General features: G+C 51.8%; 2 protein-coding genes across 2 annotated transcripts; both read left to right on the top strand.

The window, feature by feature from the left end:
• The first annotated feature begins 41 nt into the window (after positions 1 to 41).
• Positions 42 to 4,373, top strand: NPFFR1 (neuropeptide FF receptor 1). The gene is made up of 4 exons (XM_064716614.1): positions 42 to 501; positions 2,182 to 2,478; positions 3,047 to 3,146; positions 3,490 to 4,373. Exons 1-4 carry the CDS (start codon positions 45 to 47, stop codon positions 4,283 to 4,285), a joined length of 1,650 nt encoding a protein of 549 aa, XP_064572684.1. The 5' UTR covers positions 42 to 44; the 3' UTR covers positions 4,286 to 4,373.
• A 1,630-nt stretch (positions 4,374 to 6,003) lies between these two features.
• On the top strand, positions 6,004 to 17,763 carry PPA1 (inorganic pyrophosphatase 1). The gene is made up of 11 exons (XM_064716669.1): positions 6,004 to 6,158; positions 6,291 to 6,355; positions 9,656 to 9,709; positions 10,702 to 10,821; positions 12,469 to 12,555; positions 12,904 to 13,030; positions 13,896 to 14,023; positions 15,408 to 15,493; positions 15,698 to 15,767; positions 16,825 to 16,864; positions 17,433 to 17,763. Exons 1-11 carry the CDS (start codon positions 6,095 to 6,097, stop codon positions 17,462 to 17,464), a joined length of 873 nt encoding a protein of 290 aa, XP_064572739.1. The 5' UTR covers positions 6,004 to 6,094; the 3' UTR covers positions 17,465 to 17,763.
• The last annotated feature ends 918 nt before the right edge of the window (positions 17,764 to 18,681 follow it).

Here is an 18,681-nt window from a genome sequence, read left to right as displayed (position 1 = left end):
CATCCCTGAACATCGCGCTGCTTCTCCCTCTGGTGGATTGATGCATGGGGGATCCCCCCACTCGTCTTGAGGCTCATTTTCCTCCCGCGATGGCCAGGAGCGCTGCTGGGGGACACCGTCCATCAGCTGCCAGATCACTGCGGGGACCTCGGCGGCCGCGGGGGACACAGACCGGGACCTGCCATGGGAGTGAACCTGCTCCTTCCCTCCGTCTCCGTGCCCGGCGTGGGCTGCCCGCCCCCGCGCCTCTCTCCCGGGGGGCAGCGTGCGGGTCCCCCGGTATCCATGGCGATGGGAGGGAGGTGTTTCCCCCCGCGCCCCCTCCCCGCCTCCGCTGCAGCCGCCGAGCAGCCGCAAGCGGCGCCAAGCGGCACCGGGGCTCCGGAGCTGGCGGGAGGCACGGAGCGAGGCACGGAGAGGGCGAGCCGTGCCCCCTCCCCTGGCAGCGCATCCCCTGCACGGCAGCGATGCAGCCCCCGGAGCCGGCCCGGCCCGGCGGAGGTGAGTGCCGAGACCTGATTGATTTTATCCCCCAAAAAGCGATCCGCCCCTCATCCCACCCCTGTTCCATCAGACCAGCCTTTCCCCGCGGTGCTTTCCCACAGCTGGGCAGGGAATGCGGATGGTCCATTCCCCCCGTGCAGTCCCCCCATCCCTGTCACCACGTCCGATGTGTCAGTGAGTCCTGAGGACGCCTGCATCCATCCATCCACCCACCCATTCATCCCCCCATTCATCCTCCACCCATTCATCCATCTATCCACTCACTCATCCATCCAGCACTCACCCGGCTGCTCAGCAGCTCCTTATTTTCCTTTCCCCATCTTCCACCTTGCTTTAAAACCACATCCAAATCCACAGGACACCAACCTCCTGCTCATGCTGCACTGCAGCCCCAAAGGATAAAGTCTAGCAAAGTTTCAGGCTTAATATCACAGGTTTTGGGCAATCTCATTGCAGTCTTTGCTATTGCTACTGCTTAAAAAGCTGTTTCACAGATCTGATACTGATTATCTGGAGAATCTTGCCCCCTCCATCCCGCTACTCCCTTGCCTCTCCAAGAGACTCCTTCTCCCGTGTCGGCTGTAAATCCCCCCAGCGGCTTTCTGAATGCCCAATGGAAAAGCGTTGCCTAAATACTGCGCCCAGGACTGGGGTATCAGGGGCTGGATCGGGCCCTCCTGCCTGCCCGAACCCTGAGGAAGCCGCTGGTCCCGGGGGCTGGAAAAGCATCTAGGCTGGAGAGCTGACCACCGTCATGGGCACAGCGATGGGGGATGCTCCAGCCGCTCAGAGCTGACCTGCAGGCGCTCAGGCTGAGCTTAAAGCCCAGATGTGCCTTTCCTGGGCTCAGCACTGCAGCCCGGATCCTCCCGGAGCCGGTCCCGTCAGCGCTGCAGGCAGCTCCTGCCCACGCCCCGCATCCTCCCGCATCCCCGAGCGGCTGGGGAAGCCCGAGGGTGGGAGCTGCCGAGCCCCGCTCCCCGCTCAGTCCCCAGTGACAAAATACCACCCCCGCCTCCACCAGATAATGACCAGAATGACAATTATCGCTCTAGATGGGAGGGGAGGGGGTCCTCTGCCCCAGCTCCTCTCCCCGGGTTTTTGCAGCTTCGCCGGGCAGAATAAGATTTTGTGGAATATGGAATTGTAAACCTTGGAAGCACAAGGAGAAGCAGGGATGCTCCCAGGGCAGCCGTGGCTGGGACCACGCGGATGCTGCTCCCATAAGGCCAGAGCACTGGAGTGTCAGGATGTGGATTTGCCTTCCTTGCATCATCCCCTAAGTAAAAAAAAGGCCGACGAGATCAGGATGTCTTCTGGGCCGTTCTAATTCTAAAAGAATGATGCAAATAATAATGATATCCAGTAATAACAATATCAAACAATAATTGTATCTAATAATAATGATATTGATTTTATCAAACAATAATGAAATTGATGGTATCAAACAATAATGACGTAAAATAATAATTCAGCAGAGGTGCTGCAGAGCCTGGAGCTGAGTAACCCAAGGAGGAGGAGACTTGTTGGGGCACAAAGAAGAGTCCAGCAGGACATGTCCCAGCCAGTCTGGGCACTGGAATAAATATGAAAATCCCCCTCTGGAGGCATTAAGAAATTAAGGGAATTATTGCTTTATTCTCTCCCAGCTTCATTTTCCTGCCTTCCCTTCCCCAGGCCCTTCCAATGGCACCTGGTGGTGGCCCAACTCCAGCGCCAGCCACCTCCTGAGGGAGAACTACACCTTCCTGGCGTACTACCAGCATTCCTCCCCCGTGGCCCTCATGTTCATCCTGGCCTACACCTTCATCTTCCTCATGTGCGTGGTCGGCAACGTCCTGGTGTGCTTCGTGGTGGTGAAGAACCGCCAGATGCGCACGGTCACCAACATGTTTCTCCTCAACCTGGCCATCAGCGACCTGCTGGTGGGCATCTTCTGCATGCCCACCACCCTGGTGGACAACCTCATCACAGGTGAGCAGGGCAGAGGAAGGGAAAAGACTTTTTTTTTAATTTTTATTTGAGGTTCAGGCCATTTGTGGTAAAATAAGTTTGGCCCTAATGCTGCATTTGCATATTTGTTTGAAGCAACATTAAAAAAACTCCTTTCTGCATTCACTTTCTCCTGTGCTGGCTCAGCTCTGCCTGTTTACCTTTCCAAAGATAAGGGAGTTGGAAGGGTTCAGCTGCAGCAGCAGCAGCCAGGCCATAGGGCAGGGTTTGTATTTATTGATTTTGGGGTGTGATTTATGTATTTATTGGTATTGGGGTCAAGAAACAAGATGAAAGTCCTTCTGATTGAGGGTCCCAAAGTCGGTAGGAAAAATGACAGCCACCATGTTCCTTGAGTCTCTAAGTGTCAAGTGTATCTTTTTTACCAATTTTGGGGTTACTCTTCAAGGATCCATGCTGCTAAAGGCTATCTCCACACCAGCTGGGAGCAGGACTTAGCATCCCCCAGCAGCAACCCAGTGGGGGGGGACACCTGAAGGGAGCTGGGTGGGCCAGAGGCAACCACAGCCTGCGTGGTGTCCCCTCACAGGTTGGCCCTTTGACAACACCATGTGCAAAATGAGTGGGCTGGTGCAGGGCATGTCCGTCTCCGCCTCGGTTTTCACGCTGGTGGCCATCGCTGTGGAGAGGTACGTTGGCATGGGGACATGGGGACGTGTGGACGTGGGGACATGGGGACCAAACCATCTCCATCAGGTCCAGGTGCCCAGTGCCATTCCCATTGTGTGAAAGTTCTGGGAATGTCAGGAGCCTGTCATAGCTCTCCAGCAGCACCACAAAGCTGGGCCATTCCAGCAAGGTGTCCTTCCCCACGCCGGGATGAACACACCAACCCAGCTCTGCCACCAAAAGACACGTGTAAAGACACATCCACCTCACCCTCCATTCCCACCCCTGGGTCCTGGTGCCCTCCTTCCCCAGGGATGTTCCCACCAGGTGCCCAAAGCCACCATGAGCTGTTCTCCCCCCCAGGTTTCGCTGCATCGTCCACCCCTTCCGGCAGAAGCTGACGCTGAGGAAAGCCCTGCTGACCATCGCCGTCATCTGGGTGCTGGCCCTGCTCATCATGTGCCCGGCCGCTGTCACCCTGACCGTCACCAGGGAGGAGCACCACTTCATGGTGGACACCTACAACAACTCCTACCCTCTCTACTCCTGCTGGGAGGCCTGGCCCGAGACGGGCATGAGGAGGATCTATACCACCATCCTCTTCTCCCACATCTACGTGGCTCCCCTCACCCTCATCGTCGTCATGTACGCCCGCATCGCCTTCAAGCTCTTCAAGTCGGTGGCACCCACCCAGAGCGGAGAGGAGCCGGAGGGGAGGAGGATCTCCCGGAGGAAGGCCAAGGTCATCAACATGCTCATCATCGTCGCCCTCTTCTTCAGCGTCTCCTGGCTGCCCCTCTGGACGCTGATGCTGCTGACGGACTACGGGCGGCTGAGCGAGGCCCAGCTGCGCCTGCTCACCGTCTACGTGTACCCGCTGGCGCACTGGCTGGCCTTCTTCAACAGCAGCGCCAACCCCATCATCTACGGCTACTTCAACGAGAACTTCCGACGTGCCTTCCAGGAGGTGTTCAGGGCCCCGCTCTGCTCATGGCACTGCCAGCGCCGGCCCTACACCCCCCAGAGCCATGGCCCCGGGACGCTCTTTGGCCCCCGTAACCGCATCCTCAGCCAGGCGCGGGCCAGCGCCTCGCCAGCCGTGTCCGAATCAGGGCCGCTGGCCCCGCGCCGCGCCGGCGTCCCTGCGTGGGACGGCTGAGGCCTCCAAACCCCTCTGCACCGAGGGACTGCGGGGTGGGGAGTGGGGATTGGCCACGAGACATGGAAATAAAGGTGTGTCCGACTGATGCCTTGTTCCTGGCTAGGCTCCTCCACTTCCCTCACTGAGCCCCCAGGCCCTGCCAGAGCCCCCCTGATCCAGCCCAGTCCAGGCACGGGGCCAAGGAAGGCAGGGATCCAGGAGAAGTGTGGGAGAATGGGCTGTCCTGGCCTTGCTTGGCCATGCCATGGAGAGGCATGCAGCACCATGCTGTGCTGGACCAAACCATGCCATGCGGGACCGTGCCAAGCCATGCTGCCATGGCTGTGCCAGGCAGGACCAAGCCGGATTGTGCTGCACCATGCTGTGCCATGCCACTCCATGCTACTCCATGGCCATGGGGAATGGATCATTCCATGGATGGGCAATGCTGGGGCTGTGTTGTACCAAGCCATCCCATGCTGGACCAAGCCATCTCATGCTGTTGTGACCCTTCTAGACCAAACCATGCCATGCAGGACAATGCCACTCCTTGCATTTGTGGCCATTCCTGACCACATCCCACCACACTGCAGTGCCCATGCCATGCCAGTCCATGCCACCCCATGCTGTTACACCCATGCTGGGCCGAACCATGCCATGCCAGATTGTGCCAGCCCACCCTTGTGTGGCCATGCCAGGCAGGATCACACTGTGCTGGGCCTTGCTACTGTGGCCATGCTGAACCATGCTGGGCTGGGACTGCTCTGTGTGGGTCCATGATAGCCCAGGCTGCTGTGGCCATGGTGAGCAGGACCGTTCCAAGCTAGCAGGGCCATTACATTCCAGGAAGAACCATTCCCAACTGGGAAGAACCATTCCAAACCAGGAATAACCATTCTAGCCAGGCAGGACAATTCCAAGCCAGGCAGAACCATTCCAAGCTGGGCAGCATCATTCCCAACCAGGAATAACCATTCTCAGCCAGGCAGGGCCATTCCAAGCCCGGAAGAACCATTCCAAGCTGGGAAGAACCATTCCCAACCGGGAAGATCCATTCCCAACCAGGAAGATCCATTCCCAGCTGGGACAAACCATTCCAAACAAGGAATGACCATTCCCAGCTGGGAAGTACCATTCCAAACCAGGAGGAACCATTCCAAACCAGGAAGAACCATTCCCAGCCTGGAATAACCATTCCAAGCTGGGAAGAACCATTCCCAGCCAGGCAGGACCATTCCCAGCCAGGAAGAACCATTTCAAACCAGGCAGGGCCATTCCCAACCAGGAATGACCATTCCCAGCCGGGAATAACCATTCCCAAATCAGGAATAACCATTCCCAGCCGGGAAGAACCATTCCAAACCGGGAATTACCATTCCCAACCAGGACCGACCATTCCTATTCGGGCAGGGCCATTCCCAACCAGGGTGGATCATTCCCAGCCGGGAAGAACCATTCCAAACCAGGAATTACCATTCCCAACCAGGACCGACCACTCCTATTCGGGCCGGGCCATTCTCAACCAGGGCGGACCATTCCCAGCCAGGAATAACCATTCCCAGCCGGGAAGAACCATTCCAAACCGGGAATTACCATTCCCAACCGGGACCGACCATTCCCAGCCGGGAAGAACCATTCCCAGCCGGGAAGAACCATTCCAAACCGGGAATTACCATTCCCAACCGGGACCGACCATTCCCACTCCCTGCGGCGCCGCGTGGCGCGGGGCGGGGCGGGCCGGCTGCGCGGGCGCCGCATGCGCACTGTGCCCCCGCCACACACCCCCTCCCGGCGGCGGCGGCGGCGAGCGCGGGCGCGTGCGCGGCGATGTCGGGGTACGGCGTGGAGGAGCGCGCCGGGCCCCACAGCCCCGAGTACCGGCTCTTCTTCAGTGAGTGCCGCCCCCGCCGCTCCCCGCTGCTCCCCACCGCCCCCGCGGCCCCTCACACCCCGCCGGCGCCCGCCTGAGCCCGCCCAGGTGTGCCCGCGGTGTGTGACTGGACTCCCTCCCCTTGCCTTGCAGAGGATGGCGCCGGGCGCTACATCTCCCCCTTCCACGATATCCCCATGTACGCGGACGCCGGGAAGGTAAGAGCGGGTCCGGAGACACGCAGGGCGTCGGGGAGTCCTGAAACAACCGGGAGATGCGGGGTCCAGGAACATCCGAGGGATCGGGGGGTCTGGGAACACGCGGGGGATCTGGGGACACGCAGAGGATCAGGGGATCTGGAACATCCTGGGGCCCAGGGGATCTGGGAACACACAGGGAACCAGGGGATCTGGAAACGTCCAGGAGATCTAGGAACACACAGGCGATCAGGAGATCTGGGAACATCCCAGGGTCCAGGGAATCTGGGAACACACAGGGGACCAGGGGATCTGGGAACACACAGGGGATCAGGAGTCCTGAAACATCCAAGGGATCAGGGGATCTGGGAACATGCAGGGGATCAGGGGTCCTGGAACATCCAAGGGACATGGGGATCTGAGAGCATACAGGGGATCTGGGAACACAGAGGGAATCAGGGATCCTGAACCATCCAGGAGATCAGGGGGTCCTGGAATATCCAAGGGATCAGGGGATCTGAGAACATCCCATGGTCAAGGGGATCTGGGAACCTCCTGGGGACCAGGGGATCTGGGAACATCCCAGAGTCCAGGGAATCTAGGAACACACAGGGCACCAGGGGATCTAGGAACACACAGGGAACCAGGGGATCTAGGAACACACAGGAGTTCAGGGGATCTGGGAACACACAGGAGTTCAGGGGATCTGGGAACACAGAGGGGTCCAGGGGTCCTGAAACATCCAGGAGACCAGGGAATCTGGGAACATCCAGGAGCTCGGGGGTCCTGAAACATCCAAGGGACATGGGGATCTGGGAACATCCAGGGGATCTGGAAACACACAGGGATCAGGGGTTTTGAAACATCCAGGGACTTGGGAGGTCCTGCAGCCTGAGACCCCTGGGGCAGGCTCACCCTACAAGGAATGGGTTTCTCTCCATCCTGGCCTCGGGTGGAGCAATCCAGGAGAAGAGAATGGATGATCTCATTCCCATTTCCTGCGTCAGAGATGTGAGTGGCTGGCTTGAGCTCATCGATGCAGGCATTTTGGGTTAGCTAAGCAGAAAATGCTTTTTTTGCAATGCCTACCCCCATTCCTATGGGTGCTGCATGGTATTTCAAGCTTGGGGTTTGGCTGCAGTAAAATCCAGCAAAGAACTGAGGGTGAAGATGAGCAGGTTAAATTCTTGCTGGAGCATCTCCTGGGAGCTCTTGCCTGGCAGAACCTGCCCCTTGCAGTGCTGCAGGGCTTTCACATCCTTCTAGCAGCCAGTGGTTAGGGAAATCAGGCTGTTCTGAGTAAAAAATGCCCCAGCTTCAGGAAATCAAAATGGTTGTGTTTCAGTTTTCATTTAATGTATTTTCAGTGGTGCCTCAGGCTCTCTGTTTCCTTTACTGATGTAGCTTGTTCCTTTCTCTGGCTATAAATCTATGCAGCTTGGGAAATGCAGTGGAGCAGCTACTACTTGTTGGAGAGAGCTGAAATTCAGAGGTGGGGAGTGGTTCTGGAAAGGAAAAAGGGAAAAAAATCTGAGAGATGAACCTCAAGAAAGCAGCTGATTGAGCTGCTGTGGTGAAGGTGATGGAGCTGCCTGAGGCGCTTTGGGAAGTCTGTAGTGGCTTTTGCCTTCACAGAGGAGAAAAATGGATTGTGGTCATGCAGGACTCAGTAGGGAAGGAATTCCTAGTGCAGGTAACCCAGACAAGGAAAATCCAGATAATGCCACACCTTGCAGGTGCCTGCAGAACAGAGGAGGAAAGAGCAGGGGAATGAGTACAGAGGTGAGGGGGAGTTCCTTGACCTGGTAGTGCTTCACAGGGGAAGCTGGTGTGCCCTCAGGCATGCAGTGCTGCTGCCAGCACCTCTGTGCCAAGTCATTCAGAGAAAATAGTCCCAATAGCTGAAGGTCGCAGTCCCTGCAGTTACACAATAGTGCTGCTCCCTCCCACGGGGCTCTCTCTCTGTGGCTGGAGTGCCTCAGCACTGAGTTTTACCCATCACTTAGCAGGTGGGCTGCCAGCCACAGTGCAGAGCAAAAGGTTGTCCCACTCTGTCTGGGCTCCTTGATCTTTATCCTCAGACTCCTAAGACGCTGAGAGGATTGCAGGGTGTTTTTTTCAGCTCAGGCTGGGCTGTGCTGACCTTACCCAGACCTGTGTCATTGCAAAGGGATGACCTTGAGCTGCTCTCTGTCTTTGACCAAGCTGGACCATGGAGGAGCTTCAGTCCTTACAAAGATGCAGCCCCAAGTCATCTTTCCCTGCCTGCAAAGCCATAAGCTCCCAGCCCAGCCTGTTCCAGTGGCCTCATTCCTTCCCTGGAGTTAGGAATAAACCCAGTTGTGGGCCTTTCTGCAAAATGCAAGTGAGCAGTGACCCCCTGCAATTAAGGGGCTGTGATAAAGCTCTGCTGGGGAAGGGTGTGGGCAAAGGCAGTGATGTAACAGCGCTTGTTGCACAATATCAATCCAATTATGGGGCAATACAGGTTCCAGGGACTTTGCCATGCTAATACTGCTTAAGGTGGAGATTAGAAACCTTGCCCAGGCCAGGGAGCAAGGTTTGACTTTTTGTTAAAAAGCCATAATCTCTTCAAACAGCAGATGTGAAGGTTCAGGTGTGGAAAAGCCTGTTTTCCTGGAGAGGAGGCTGACATTGAACTCTCATCCCAGGTGGATAAACAGGAGATGTTTTCAGGTGTCACCTGTAAATGTGATACAGTGAGATGTGGTTCTGCACTTCTCTCCCATGTTTTCATCCTCACTCCATGCCACTAGCAAGGTCTGCTGTTACAGGAGTGTCAACCTGGAGAAAGGGCATTCTTCCCTACATTATAGCTGAAATATTTGGGAGTGATGGTCTCACTCATTCAGGGCTGTCATGGATACCCACACTATTAAAGAGATGGCTTGTCGTGTTGGTCTTGTCTTTTCTGGGTGGCCAGAGTGGCTCTTTGTATTTAATAAATATGGCCCAAACCCCATTTTGTTATGTCCAGGGTAGTTTGTGTGCAGCTGTTTGCCATTGATTTAACCTGTTCCTGTAGCCTAGGAATGGGATGGGGATGTTTGTAGGTGGTAACTGATGGAGAACATGTGGGAACCTCCATCTGGACTTTGGGATTTTCTGTGGGATTCAGCTTGGAGTGATGGCAGGTGACTGGGCTGCAGGACTTTTATCAAAAGTCTCAAAATTAGGACTGAAAAAAAAAAGCAGAAAACAACCATGGTTTCAGGTGAGCTGGCTGGTTTTTCTGCTCACTGTATGTGTTCCCTAGTTTAAAAGATTCCTTCCCACTCACTGCTCTTCTGCTTCCTTCAGAATGTGTTCAACATGGTTGTGGAGGTGCCTCGATGGACAAATGCTAAAATGGAGGTAATTTACAGCTCCATCCCAATCCTTGGCTTTGCCAGTCCCTCCTCAGATCCACCTCCAGAATCAGAGTGCTTTCTAACTTCTCCTCTCAGCCCGTGCTTGGTGCTGGAGGTCTGGTGTGGAGGCTGAGGTTGCAGATGTTGGAATGCCATGGGGTTCTCCCTTCTGATTAAAGCAATGTTTTATGGCTCTAAGCCCCATGGGGTTCCAAGGCTTGTAAGTCTGCTGGAAACCCTATCCCAAGGGATGGCATTGCAACAGGAGGTGTCCAATGTCTGCTGCTGGCATCAGCATCATCTCCTGGTCTCTTGGCTTGTCAATTCCATTAAAAAAGAATTACTTTATTATTCAAAAAGGGTAAAGCATAGGGATTTATTTATAGCTATATCAATATAATATAATGTAGTAATAATTATAGTAATATAAATAATACAATAGTATATTATAATAATTTATATCATTATTATGAATATAATATAATATAATGTAATGTAATATAATATAACATAATATACATATTATATATTTTAATATTATATATATTATAATATATAAATATATTATATATTGTTATATTATATATAACATAATATACATATTATATTATATATATTATTATATTATATTTTATTATCTAAATATATACTATTATATATAGTGTATAATAGTATATAATTATATAATAGTGTATAATACCATATAATTACATAAACGTATATATATATTATATTAAAATAATTAAATATATGCTATACTATGCTATAATATGATATAATATAATAGTATGGCAGAGTATATTATAATAATTAAAAATATAACATAACATAATGTAATATAATGTAATACAGTATATTAATGCAGTATAGTAATACAGTATTAAATTATATTACATTATATTATATTAATTTATATTATATCATATTAATTTATATTATAGCAATTATATATTTATAAATGTTTTTTTATTTATTTATTTGTAACTCTTCTTTCAGATTTCCACCAAGGAACCCTTGAACCCAATTAAGCAAGATGTGAAGAAGGGGAAGCTGCGCTTCGTAGCGAACGTGTTTCCCCACAAGGGCTACATCTGGAATTATGGTGCCATCCCACAGGTGCTGTGGTTTATCCCAGTGGCTCATCCCTCCTGGTGGGGAGGAGGAAGGGTTTCTGTGCCTGTATTAATGAGCAAAAAGGTCAGGAGAGAGTCTGGTCTGGAGCGTGGTGTTTGCAGCTGGATGTGTTGTCCTGCTGAGGGAGAGAACCTGTCAGGAAGGAAAACAGGGGTATTTTTAAGCAGAAATTCCAGGTTTTAGGCTTCTGTCTGATGTTAAAAACAAGCTCCCTGAGGATGAGCTGCTGCTGCTCACCCCCAGCTGCTGGAGCTCGGCTGGGCAGGAGCAGGCAGCTCCTTCTGTGGCTGGAGGGAGCTGTCATGGTGCATGTGGCCATGCAGTGCCTTCAGTTCCTGCCTGGCAGAGCACGAGGCTTTATCCTGAGGCTGCAGGATTGAGGCTGAATCCTTATGGGAAACTCTTCTTGCCAACGCCCAGCACTGCACAGATGTGCTTTCCAGAAACAGCTGGCAGGGTGGCACCACGATAGTGACATCTGCACACGTGCTCCTAAATGGCTGGGGGCTGCCAGATAAAGAGGGACTTCAAACCAGGCTGTTTGCCTGTGATGTTTTCTGAGGCTGGGGTTTCCTGCAGAGAAATTAGCTGTGAGTGTCAGATCACAGGCAAACACTCTGAGTTTGGTGTTTGTGCTCCTGACAGCAGCACATGTCGAGTCCTTTCCCCACGTGGCTTTACAGGTTGAGTTGTTTCCTGCTTGAATGGGTTCTGGTGCCTGTTTCTTTGTGTCTTTTGAAGCCTGTCATGTATTTGTGGATCAAAGGTGTTTATGCATCAAGAGCTTAACGCTTCCTGCTAGAGAAGTGTGACTGTGTTTGTGGCCCCACAGCACCACCCAGGTGTCAGAACATCTCCCTGAACACTTCCTGAACATCACAAGGTCCTGACTATACTGGGCTTGTCCTGGTATACAGAAGTTTGGGAAGAATATGCCTTTTTATATCTCAGCCTCCTTAGGGAGTACTTCCTTATGATGGAAGTGGGCATGGAGTGCTTTTCACTCCTGATCAGGAGCATGTTTCAAACAGCTCTTGTTCTTGGAGTCAATTAATTGGCCTCTGGAGTCGTGTCCTTCAATGTGCATTCACCACTGTGGGTGAGATGCACTGGGGAGCACAGTGGGACTTCACATTCTTATCACTTCTCCAGGGTTAACAGTGTCTTTAATTGTTTAATTAAAGGGAAACAATACACCCTGCCTGTCTTCCACCTCTGCTGGGCTGCTATCTGGAGTTCAGGAAACTTCTGCTAAGGAATGAATAGGGAGAGGAACAAGCAGGAAGCCAAATCAACAATTGCCCTTTATAGATGTGAACTTCACCTTTATGCAGCTGTGGGACAGAGGAGGAAGTCTGGAAAGTTGTTGGAAGGGGGTTTGTGGGTAGGAAGGGGCTGCTTACCTTGTGGAAGATGAGAGCTTTTAACTCGAATTCCAACTTCCCAGGCCCAAGGGAAGCAGCAGCCCAAATACCTGACCTGGCAGCAGGTGTGAAGTGGGCCATGCTCTGTTTATTCCAGGCAGCTGCATGCCCAAAATAAACCTGCTTTTTACTATCTCTTTAAATCTCTGTGTTCTTATTCTTATGTGTGGTTGATTTTGGTGTTGGTTTGGGGTTTGTTTTTCAGACTTGGGAAGACCCAAGTCACAAGGATGAAAATACTGGTTGCTGTGGAGATAACGATCCCATTGATGTGTGTGAGATTGGAAGCAAGGTAACACATCCTCAACAACTCCTGAAACGTGTAATTAATGTCTGCAAAGCCAATTATCCAGGGCCATTATTCATTTCCTACCTCCCCTCCCTTAACAATGTGCTGTTTCCCTCGGCTGCCTCTGGAGATTGCTGCTGAGATGAGGCAGGGCTGCTGAGCTGCTGACAGCCAGAGCTCATTTCATGGTGGCTGCCTGCTGCTGAGCCCCTGCACAGCCTCCTGTCCTGCCCTCCCTGCGTGCAGCAGGGCCTTTGTCCCTGTCCTGCTCTCCCTGCGTGCAGCAGGGCCTTTGTCCCTGTCCTGCTCTCCCTGGGTGCAGGATGGACAGCAGGGCCTTTGTCCTGGCAGGTGTGCTCCAGGGGAGAAGTGATCCAAGTGAAGGTGCTGGGCACGCTGGCCCTGATCGATGAAGGAGAGACAGACTGGAAGGTCATTGCTATCAACGTTGAGGACCCCGAGGCAGCCAGCTACAATGGTGAGTTCTGGGGGTGTTCCAGTGCTTCCCTTCCTCCCCTGGGAGCCTGCAGGAGCTGGGGACAGGGTTTGCTCCTTCTGTGCCCTGCTGGCAATCAGGTGTGATGCTGGAAGGGCCATCCTGGAGTGTGACGGTGTTCACAGGGGTCTTATGTTGAAGGAAGAGATGAGGATCTGACTCCATGTTTCAGAAGGCTTGATTTATTATTTTATTATATATATTACATTAAAACTATACTAAAAGAATAGAAGAAAAGGTTTCATCTCAGAAGGATGGCTAAGCTAAGAATAGAAAAAGAAAGAATGATAACAAAGGTTTGTGGCTCAGAGAGTCCGAGCCAGCTGACTGTGATTGGCCATTAATAATAAACAACCACATGAGACCAATCCCAGATCCACCTGTTGCATTCCACAGCTGCAGATAATCATTGTTTACATTTTGTTCCTGAGACTTCTCAGATTCTCAGGAGGAAGAAATCCTAAGGAAAGGATTTTTCATAAAAAGATGCCTCTGACACTGGAGCAAAATATTTCACTGCTGTTTGTCTTATGTGGCCAATCCTCTGCACAGCCTGGCATTCCAGCACAGGGCAAGGGAAGGGATTGTCCCCCAAGCCCCTAATCCAGGCTGTTTAAATGTGTCCAGGCTCCTGGGGACACGGGATGCACACCCTGGGGATGATACACTCATTTCCCTGAGGAGATACTCACTGGGACCTCAGGGAACCCGTCTGAAATATGGCTAAGGCTGCCTGGGGACGGGCTGAAAGAGGCACAGCCCAGAACAACTCAGCAGAGCCACTTAAATTCTGTAATTCACTGCATGCTGTGACTGTTTCTGGCTAACAAACCCCGTCCCCTGCCAGACATCGAGGATGTCAGAAGGATGAAGCCTGGATACTTAGAAGCTACCGTGGACTGGTTCAGAAGATACAAAGTACCTGATGGAAAGCCAGAAAACCAGTTTGCCTTTAATGGGGAATTCAAAGGCAAGGTAGGATCACCTTCCTGTGCACAGAGTCCCAAAGCTGAGCTCAGGCTGGGTGGGAACACGAGTGAGGTGCTGAGAGAATGGATTTTAATGGAGTGCTGAGAGTTGATTTTCAGTTCATCCTGCTGGTTTTTTTCCAGCCTAATGAGTGCAGGAATACCAGAAAAAATGCCCGGGTTTATCACCGTGGTGTTGTTGAATATTTTTTTCATGTGGGATCACTTCAGGGCTGGGAGCCTTGGTGTCAGGACCAGGTGGAAAACACCAGGTTTGTTTGCTCCAGCTCTGTAGCAAAGGCAGCTTGGCATCACCCTTTGCCTCCCTTACCCATTGGCTTTGTTCCACTGCAACCTGGTGCAAGTTAAAGTTAACTGAGGAGTTAAAACACTTCTTCCTTCAGGCATGAAGTGTTCCCTCACACCCTGTGAGTAAGGCTCTGCCTTGGCAGCGCTCTGCCTCTTCTCTGGGTTGGATCAGATAAGTTACTGCTCCTGAGCAGGTGAAATCCTGTTCTGGTGTCCTCACTCCTGCCCTTCCTGGAGTGCCAGGAGGGGTTTAGTGAGGTGACTCAACTCCCAGGGCTCCAGAGGTGCTGCAGAGGAGGGGAGCTCTTCCCAAAGCCCTCTGGAACAGAAAATGGAAGCCATGAAGGACTTGTCCCCTTTGGCTGTAGCACAGCACTAGGCTGGTCAGGATGGAACACCTTGCTGCCCCTCAGGATGGGTAAAACTCATCAAGGAAACTGGAAAATCAGGATAAAGAACCTCAGACATGCTCTGCAGTGTTTTGTTTGGCTCTCTTTGGTATCAAACCAGGATATTTAGTGCTGGTGTTCACACCAACAATGAACTTGTGTGTTCCCTTCTCCAGCTGACAGGTTAATGCTTGAGCATATATTGCTCCTTTTTAAGGGAAGAGCTTGATCTGCCTGGAAACAAATGGAGTTTTAAGTAGTTGCAAAGCCAGCTCAGTTTCATGTCTCTTCCTGCTGCTCTGAATTGTTTGCTGGAGTGCAGGGAGCTCCTGGCCAGGCCTGGATCAGCAGCTGCTGGAGACAAAGCCAGTGGGAGGAGCAGCAGGGTGGAGGTGCTTCTAGAATGGAGCACTGGCCCCAGACTCTGTTCAGTTTCTTTTGGCCCCAAGTTCACTCTGTGACCTTGGCAGATCCTCCCATCTTGAAAGCAAAACAATTCTGCTGCACAGTCCTGGTTGTTTCAGCTGTTGTGTGCTGGGAGTTTCTGCTCTTCCTGAGCAGCACTGGAGGGGAAGAGGTTTCTTCCAGCCCCTTCCAGAGCTGCCTAAAATCAGCTCCTTGTGAGTGAGGGTCTGGAGAAGGTGGTCTGGTGCTTCCATATGACATGATGTTTGTTCTCATCTCCAACTTCAGGATTTTGCCCTGGATGTCATCAAAGGCACCCACGAACACTGGAAAGCTTTAATAACAAAGAAAACTGATGGAGGGGAGATCAACTGGTAGGTCAATGCTTGTGTGCCCCTTCCTCTTCCCTGAGCTAAAACCCCTGGAACATCCCTTCCTGATGGGGTGCCATGCTTTCTGTGAGCTGCTGGCTGCCTTCCCCCTCCACCTGGCAGCTGAGACCCTTCATATTCCATTATTTCCTGCTCCTGGGGGGAGGCTGGGCTTGCACCTTCTCACAAGCACCCAATGTCTTCCAGCACCAACCTGACAGTGTCTGAGAGCCCCTTCTGCTGTAGTCAAGACTGTGCAAAAGCTACTGTGGATGCAGTGAGTACCAGTTTGAGTGGCCAGATCCTGGTGTTATTATCAGGGAAAACGGTGCAATTTGTGTGGTGAGCTGTCCTGTCTGTGTGGATGGCATGCTCAGAGTGTTTTGTGTGGCTGAACACCTGCTTCTGGTTAAACAGGATGGATGTGGAGCCAACCAGACATTCCCCCAGAGGCTTCTCCCTGCCCTTAGTCACCCAAGAGATGGAATCCCAAATGGAGTTTGCATGGAGGGCTAAACTTCTGAGCTGTAGCTTGGCTGTCAGCTGTTCTGAGAGGGTTTTCATGTTTAGGCTTCCAAGAGCTTCACAGTGCAGGTCTCCCTCTGAGAAAAGAGAGTCCAATTCCCCAGGGATTTTGCAGCTTCACGATGAAGAGCTTGACATTCCTGGTGTAGTTCTCCTGTCCAGGCTCAGGAATTAATTGTCTCCCTGGGCTTGAAGAGTACTGATGTTGGCAACCTGAAAGGGCTTAGAGGGAGGGGACAGGAAAATCAAAATGCAAATCTTGGATCCCTTCCATAACTGGAAACCTGAGTCTCTCTGTAGCCTTGGAAAGACCTTTAAAGCAATTGTGTATTTTTCTTAAGTGCTGCTATCCCAATTAGGGGTCTCAGTGAGGTTTTTGAAAGCCCTCATGGAGGTTGTGTCACCAGACAGGGATTTTCTCTGTCTTGGGTTGTTGAATACCAGGGAAAGCTCTTCAGAGGAGTTTTCAGAAAGCCTCTGGAAACTCCTCTGAAGAGCCTTTGTGCCTCTATTTCCCCATATTTTTTAAACCAATGTTGCAGGTTAACATAAAGCAGCTGCCTGCACCTGTGCAGGGTCTGGAGTGGGAACTGCTTGTGCTGGGAGTGGCCCTGGAGCAGAGCCCCTGGGGCATCCCTGGAATGGGGAGGCTCCAGGAATGACAGGACACTGCATGGGAGCTCAGTTGTTCCCCCACAGCTGCCACAGGGCTCAGAGGGTGCTCAGGAAAGATTTGTGCAGCCCTAAGTGCTGTGTGGAGAGTGAAGGACACCTCTGGTCTCTGATGATAAACACCCTTCTTGTTTCAGACGCCGCCGTGTAAAACTGCCAGCCCCATCCCACCTGAAGGTGAGCCCAAAACCCCCCTGAGACCCCAGCATGGAGGAGGGGCTTCCTTAGGGAAGCTGTCCTTGGGAAAATGAGGGTCTGAACTAAACCTGGATGGTGCTGCAGCCAGGAAAACGAGGGGCTGAACTAAACCTGGATAGTGCTGCAGCTGAGGGTGGTGTTGGGAGCAGAAAGAGGAGCTGGGCTGACTCTTCCAATCCCTTCATGGGGAATAAACCTGCGGAGGTTTATTATTTTATTAAAAATGTGTGTCTCGCATGTGGGCATGGGAGTTGGAGGCTTTGCCTCCTTGACTCAGCTGAGCCAGAGGGAAGCCTGGCTTGCTGTCCTTGCCTGCACCAAGTCATGGATGCTCCTGATGGCAGCCTGAGCAAGGCTGACTGCCCTGGGAAAACAAATCCACACAAACAGGGTTGTGCCAGAACCTGTTTGCTGTGCTGAGGAGCTGCTGCCAGGAGCAGGGGAAGGCCCTGAGCTGGAGGTGACACACACAGACACTGCCACGTAACTGCTTAATAACTGGGTGGCCCACAGGGACTAACCCCCTCCTTTTCTCTGCCCCACACAGTTGACAAATGGTTCTACTACCAGAAGAACTAAGTCCTGAGGATGGTGGTGAGACAGCTGTGTCCTTCCCACCGAGGAGCTGCCTCACGCAGGAATAGACCAGAAAAATAGCTTCACTGTCAGCAAGAAGACCTTGCCTGTAACTTTGCTGATTAGAATTCCATACCTCGCAGTGACGTGTCTGCTGAGGCCTGGTGGAGGCTGGAAGAAATAATTTATGAAATCCAAACACCCTGCTTTGTGCACAGTCATGTGGTGTGCTCTAAGTCGTGACAGGAGATCCCTCACCTGGGGTGTGTATGGATCTAGAAATAAAAAACTACTGGAACCCAGTGCTGTGGGGCTGCCTCTCTGTGAAAAACACCAATCACTTGGTTTTAAAATTTTACAAGTTTAATAGTAATGAAATGGTTATAAAAATAGTAATATAATTAGAGTAATAATAATTTGGACAATTTGGATTAGGACAATATAAGACAATAAAAACAAAGAGTTACAGACAGTCCGGGTGCCTCTGGGCAAAATAAGCCCCAAAAAGGCCCCACGTTAACAGAGGATTAACCCTTAAAAGCAACAGCCCGTTGCATATTCATACACCTCATCCATGATGCATAAATTCCATTCAAACACAGGATTCTGTCTGGGCAGTGTCAGCTCCTGCCTCTGAATCCTGACAGTGTCTTCAGGGCTGAGCCAGGCAGGAAGAGCTTCGATAATGGAGCAATAAATTCTCTTTCTCTGAAAGATTCAGGTGTCCTGTGGCTGCTATCTCAGTGCAAGCCCTTTAAAAAAAGTATCTTACATAGCATAGTTTCTATTTTAACATTATGTTATAACCTAAAACTAGATTTAACACACTACTTAAGAAAATTAATACAGCATAACTTTCTAACATAACACACATAATATTCATTTTAATATTTGCAAAAAGGCAATCATAAAATACGCATTTTTCACGCTCTCCTTTCCCTCTCTGGAGCTGAGGGCTCACAGAATCACAGAACCACTGAGGCTGGAAAGACCTCAGAGATGATGGAGTCCGTCCTGTGATGGTTACCCCACCTTGGTACCGAGCGCTCCGGGGCTGCTCGCTGCCCACTCGGTGTCCCATCAGCCTTTCCACGGATAAATCCCTGCTCGTGTCCAGCCGGGAGCTCCCGGGAGCAGCGGACACCGCGTTCCTCCCGCCCGGGGCCGCTCTCGAACCCGCGGCCTCCCGGGGCCGCCCGTCGCAGCCCCCGGCGCGCGGG

Source organism: Zonotrichia leucophrys, chromosome 6 (genome assembly GCF_028769735.1).
Source record: "Zonotrichia leucophrys gambelii isolate GWCS_2022_RI chromosome 6, RI_Zleu_2.0, whole genome shotgun sequence".
In the NCBI taxonomy this organism is placed as follows: Eukaryota; Metazoa; Chordata; class Aves; order Passeriformes; family Passerellidae; genus Zonotrichia; species Zonotrichia leucophrys.
Note: the sequence above shows the minus strand (reverse complement) of the source record. Positions and strands in the feature narration are given on the sequence as shown.

What these genes read in the sequence shown, in the direction of transcription:
- NPFFR1 (XM_064716614.1), top strand. Translation starts at nt 45, where the DNA reads ATGGGGGATCCCCCCACTCGTCTTGAGGCTCATTTTCCTCCCGCGATG. An exon ending in GCCGGCCCGGCCCGGCGGAG is followed by an intron (nt 502 to 2,181) that starts GTGAGTGCCGAG and finishes TCCCTTCCCCAG; the next exon opens with GCCCTTCCAATGGCACCTGG. An exon ending in GGTGGACAACCTCATCACAG is followed by an intron (nt 2,479 to 3,046) that starts GTGAGCAGGGCA and finishes GTCCCCTCACAG; the next exon opens with GTTGGCCCTTTGACAACACC.
- PPA1 (XM_064716669.1), top strand. Translation starts at nt 6,095, where the DNA reads ATGTCGGGGTACGGCGTGGAGGAGCGCGCCGGGCCCCACAGCCCCGAG. An exon ending in CGAGTACCGGCTCTTCTTCA is followed by an intron (nt 6,159 to 6,290) that starts GTGAGTGCCGCC and finishes CTTGCCTTGCAG; the next exon opens with AGGATGGCGCCGGGCGCTAC. An exon ending in TGTGTGAGATTGGAAGCAAG is followed by an intron (nt 12,556 to 12,903) that starts GTAACACATCCT and finishes TTGTCCTGGCAG; the next exon opens with GTGTGCTCCAGGGGAGAAGT.